Source organism: Erpetoichthys calabaricus, chromosome 9 (genome assembly GCF_900747795.2).
Source record: "Erpetoichthys calabaricus chromosome 9, fErpCal1.3, whole genome shotgun sequence".
Classification (NCBI taxonomy): Eukaryota; Metazoa; Chordata; class Cladistia; order Polypteriformes; family Polypteridae; genus Erpetoichthys; species Erpetoichthys calabaricus.
Window position 1 is genome coordinate 71,594,871 of NC_041402.2, and position 6,000 is coordinate 71,600,870.

The 6,000-nt window shown below is 35.5% G+C and overlaps 1 protein-coding gene across 1 annotated transcript in view; it reads right to left on the bottom strand.

Annotated features, from left to right (window-relative positions):
- The window catches only part of terb1 (telomere repeat binding bouquet formation protein 1), a 40,245-nt gene extending 34,245 nt beyond the window's left edge, over window positions 1-6,000 (bottom strand). Inside the window, exons 1-2 of the mRNA XM_028809440.2 lie at window positions 5,895-6,000; window positions 3,702-3,812 (exon numbers count right to left, since the gene is read on the bottom strand). Of these exons, the coding sequence (XP_028665273.2) occupies window positions 3,702-3,812; window positions 5,895-6,000 (217 nt within the window). The remainder of the gene's footprint in view (window positions 1-3,701; window positions 3,813-5,894) is intronic.

A 6,000-nucleotide genomic window follows, 5' to 3' on the forward strand; every position in this document is an offset into this window, starting at 1 on the left:
ATGGTTCAGGGTTGCAGGGATATCATGCACGCAACCACAATTACGCATAAATCATTATGTGATGTGGGAGGAAACTGCACGCCAACAGTTTAAGTAAAAATCAAGGGACGATTCACATAAAGAAACTGCGCACCAGCAGGGCAAGTAAAAATCAAGGGGAGATTCAAATAAAGTGGCTTCTCTACAACAATGATAAAATGAGCTGCTTAATTTACTAATACCAAAATAAAATGTATTTAGTATTTCAAAGCACAAAGCACTGACATTATGCCAGTTAGCAGGATGGTGAAAATGAAATACAGTACGTCATTATGTTTGGTTTTTGAATTCAAACTAATGCTCATTTGAATAACCCCCTAAATGTGACAAATCTAGTGAAAGCACATGTCATATATTTTAAAGGTGCATTAGCAAATGTAACACAGTCCACCAGTAGCACTGTAGGTCCAGTTAATTTTCAATAATAAAGTCTAATCACTCACATTAGACACACTGAAAACAGTACAACAAAGGTTGTTTTAGAATAGGTCTGAAATGGTGAATTTATACAAAACTTCTAAGTTTGATTTTACACAGGAAGCCTAAAAGCCTGAGGCTTGTTGGGGGTCCATCAACCTGGGTGCATGTTTGCCAGCAACTCTTCCAGAGCCAAGGGCCATTGGGCATACGAGTTGCCTCTGACCTTGGGTCAGTGGATTGGGGCAGTAAGAGGACCACTTGTATAAGATGGCAAAGGGACAAAGCAGGTAGGAGTACAACCAAAGTGCTCACTAAGCAATCTCTGAGCTGCTTTAATGGTTCTCCTTCTTTGGTTGGTAGAATCGTATGGGCTACAAAAAGTGTGTCATCACAGAAAAAAGGTTGGAAAATACTGCTCTACCTACAGCTTTGCTCCTGACACACTAAAAAATATATCCGTAGCTGCTATGTCACTTAAGAACTGACACCATGCATTACTTGGATGGTTATATTGCGTTCTTTGCATAAATTTAGCAAAGATACTGCAAACTTGAATCGTGGGTAGGCATAATCATTACACTTCTGTTTCACACAATTTTGTCATTATATTAAGGCAGTCAGCATTGTAAGGTGGCTGGCAAACCGGAGAGTTAAATACAGAGATACTAGACACCTATTTTGTTTTTACTGCCATTCAAACATAACTTATTTAGCATTCATGTGATATGACATTGATTCGATTTTGTTACAAAAACTAGAAATGAAAACAAAAAACAAAGCAAAAAAATTTACCTTTGCAACTTTTGTCCCCTCCCCACCCCCTTTCAACGTGCACCTATGTCAGTATATATAAATCAAGCAAATGAAAACCAGTGCTACATATTGACATGTGGCATATTGTTGTGAACCACATAATACAAAATATTAAACCTTTAAACAAAAACCTTTTAATGAAATGAAATGAAAACCTTTAAATGAAAATATTAATTCATAAAATTATTAAAGGTAGTAAATTTTCTTATTGTTTAGTAATGTTAAAAAGAAATACATGAAAATGCTGCCCTGACAAAGGCACTGCCTGAGGCATTCGCCTTGTTGCCAGCCCTGGAATGCAACAACATTTTTTAACGCATTCAACAGGCCACATTAATCATAACAATTAATGTGTTACCTTTCCCAGGGCTAATGTATATATAACCCCATTTCCAAAGAACTTGAGATGCAAATAAAACAGAATGTGATGATTTACAAATTATTTAAACCCATATTTACTTGAGAACAGAATAAACACAACATATTAAATGTTGATACTGAGGAATTGTATTGTTTTATGAAACACATTTTCTCATTTTGAATTTGATGCCAGCAACATTTCAAAAAAGTTGGGACAGGGGCAACAAAAGACTGGAAAAATTAAGCAATGCTAAAAAAAACACTTGGTGGAACATTTTGCAACTAGTTAGGTTAATTGGCAACAGGTCAGTAACATCGTAATAATCATATGCAAATCATTGTATTCTGTTTTTATTCAAAATTTACATAGAGTCTCAACTTTTTTGGAAAAGGGATGGAGTATGTATATGTATGCTTTGCCCGTGAAATTTTCTAAGTAAATAGGCCTTAGTTATTGTGCCGTTAGTTTATTGGATATATCAGAACAAGTACTAATACTGTACACCATATTAGTTCATTTGAGCTGCTTAATGTTGAAAAAGCTAAATGCATTCTGATGGTGTTGATGTGAACGGACTGCAGCAGAACTCCATAATAAAGGACATTACCAATTGTTGTATTCAGTAATGTTATAAAGCATACTTAATGTTGATTCATTCAAAGCTAAAAACTGGTACAAATCTTGACTCTTCATTAGCATCAAAGCCTAAAATTAGTATGGCCTCCGTATACAGTGGGTTGGAATAAACGTCTACTAAGAAAAAAAACCCCAAAAGTTTCTAATTTTTTTCACTTACCCAAAAGCACTGTCAAGTTCTTATCACATTCTGAAAAACAGCATTTTCTACCAGTTGTAGAAAAAATCATCCTTGATTTTGTTCAGTTGTGGCTTAGCTCCATTGGTTATTTTTGCAGTTTTTTTTCTTTTCTTTTTTATCTTCTCTTTTTTTACCTTCATTCATTAGTATTGAGAACTTAATGACAATGTGCAGTTGGACAACTCCGTGGCTTTTCCAAAAATACAAAGCTATGCACTTATAAAAAATGTCGTGCGTTCAGTTTATCTCAGATTTATTGCGACATGTCACACACCCCCGGTCCGCAGAAGTGATATTTTTTCCTGTTTCTAATTATTAATTTCACCACTATTTGCACTTGATTCTCTCTACCACTCTTCAAATGCTGTCGATGGGTCATGAAGGAATTTAAAATTGGTTTCCAAGGCCATAAAGGATGAGAAACATAGTGGGATGAATTGAGGGATGCATTGCACTAGAATGTCCCACTCGCTACAGCATTATTATCAACATATATCAACAAATAAAAACATTTGTCCACTAATATTCTTTTTCAAAGAATTTGAGAATTTGGGGTATTTCATTTTTGAATTGTGTTTTTTTTTTAAACCAAAATATTGATATTAGTGAATATTTAGTGCCTTAGATGTACCATCCTGCCAAATGTCAGCTTGTTAGCTGAATGGGATATAATGTTTTGTTGATGAGTATATATTCTACTAATATTCTTCTAAATCCACCCATTGATGGGGAAAAACTAAGTAACTATTATGCATATTTTTCCAGTATATCATAAGAGAGGGATACTTAACTTCAGTTTCTGCCCAAAAGTCCTAAGTGAAGGCAGTTATTGAAGGTACTGAAATTTTTCCCTGATATTACCTGAAGCATTAATCACTAAATACAACTCATTACATTAAGATAACTGGTCACATTTATCAGATTGAGAAACACCCATTACCTTAGATGAGAGTCATAATGGAGCTACTTACAATAGCATAGGAATACCGAATGAAACTTGATTTAGGGAGGAGGTAGAGGCTCCCAGGTGTGTTTACAATCACCACACGGGGGTCAACATTGTACTACTATAAAAACAATAAAGCAGTTGGTCTTAATAAAGCCTACTGTGCTCAGGAAAAAGTAGATGGGGCTATTTTTTCCACTAAGCTCCTTGAGTTTATCATCATTAAAACTGCCATGTTAAACTGAATCAATTTATATGATCAATGTTTTGCATTTTAAAAATCAAAAATACATAGAAAATCAAACCATTTTGTTGACAGACTGCATATATGGTAACCAGAGCCTGTTTCTGTGCAGAAGGTGAATCCATTTGACACTTAAGGCATTCAAGCAGCAAATTCAAGTCAGTCTTAAGCTCTAAAGGATTTAAAAGAAAACATTTATTACTAACAAATAATTATATACATGTGAAATTTTTAATTTGTTAAATGAAGGAGTTATTTGTTTGATGCAGAATAGCACTACATGTGAAACAGAAAGGTGAAATGTCTTGCCAAGCACTTTGAAACAGTTCTGTCAGTTTGGCAGAGGGATGTAGAGTAGACGATAGTTATCTTTACATAACATCCCTAAATTTGTAATAGGAAACAAGTATGGAGACAGTGTCCATCAAGGAAAAATGGTGACATCATGTAACCATTCTCTGAAGAATGCAGCAATGTGTGATAGCATATTTCCTTGTTGCCAGAACAAGTTTAGTGTATGGGAATTAGGTTTTCACTGGCTAAACTGTGCTTATGATACAAATAAATCCTAATTTCTCCAAAACAAAATCAAGTTGAGTTTTAAAGGTCGATTTAAAGTCCTGTTCTATTCCATGATACATAGTAATTTATTCCATGTGCCTATAGGTTCTCTGTGTGAAGAAAAAGTTTCCAGCATTTGTGAGAAATTTACCCTTATCGTGTTTCCATCTGTATCCATATGTTCTTGGTAAAGAACTAATTCTAAAGTAATAGTCAGGATCAATTGTACTAATTCCTATCATAATTTTAAAAACTTCAATTATGTTACCTCATAGCATCAGTTTGCTTAAACTGGTAAGGTTCAGGTCCTTCAGTTTTTCCTCATTAGACATATACTGTATAAACGAAAGACCTGTGTGTGTATAGAACAGTCCACTCTGCTCACACTCAACCACAGTCACTAGACAGTGTATGCATGCACCTCACTTTCCACAATGAAAGACCCATGTGCACCAAACACCACCACACAACATGACATTGTGCTAAAGACACAGATGAAGAGATACAATGTCGAAAATACGGAAATGATGCGGTTCAACAGCATGCAAGTGAAACACCTCAGCAACAGAGGGCAAGGCTTGAAGGTTTCACTAAAAACATGCTCTATCTGGAGGTATTTCCTTGAGACAAAGATTAATAGGACTCATATGCCAGGGATACGGTTAAGACATGGTATCGCCAGTGGGGCAGCAAGAACAGGTATGTCTATGTCCTCTGTACTGGGTAATTCTTACGTGTTAGCTGACGCCTCCTCAAGTCTACAAATATAGTAAAACTGCTAGGGAGTGTTTGGGTTGTTTTTTGCCCCGAAGACAACATGCAGCTAATAAATCGTATCTTGCAGTCCTGGAATTAGCCTATTCGGTCTTCTCTCAATTTTTTCTAAAGCTGTTATGTCTTTTTGGAGCCAGGAGACCAAAACTACACGCAAAACTCCAGATGATACCTAACCAGTGAGTAATAGAGTATAACATAAGCAAAACCTCTTTAAAATGTGTACTCTACACATCAAGATATACAGCTTACAGTACTGTTAGCTTTCCTAATAACAACATTTAAATATTTTCTTAACATAAAAAGTGACAAGTCCACTATGACTCCAATGTCCTTCTCATAAGGTGTAGTTTCAAGTTTCAGGCAATTCCTCGTGTACTCAAAGCTAACATTTTTACTTCTTTTGTGTAATACCTTAGACAAACATAGAACTTCACCTGTCACAAATGTGACAAAGCCTGTATCTATGTTACTGTAATGATTAAGCTGATTCTAGATTATGTGCCATTCCACTTAGTTTTGTATCATCTGCATTTTTTAACCAGTTTGTTATTTGTATTCTTATCCAGGGGTACATTTCCCAAAAACAATTTATTTTAGAGAATAATGAATGAGATAAGAAACAACATAATTAAAAAATTAGTTTTGCAAGTGTTTCTTGAAGCCTTTCATTATTTGATATTTAACAAATGAGTTTAAAGTAGTTCTTTGTTGGGTTCCTCCCCTGTGTCTCATCAGAAAAGCAGATTGTTAATAACAGGAAATTTTATTCCACATATTTCAATGGTCAAATATATATTATACTGTCACACCACGATTTGGGGATTCAGCACTGGAGTTAGCAGGTATTCGTGAAGAGGACATCCACTGTCTCCCAGTAACCAGCTACCAACAAATGCACTTTCCCTTGCCATCTCACCCACTCCAGCATTAGACCAGATACAACCATCATGTGTGCTCCCAAGCTGCTTGGCCATAATGTCTGCAAGATGTCCCTGAGGGTCGCCTGAAGATTGCCTGGACAT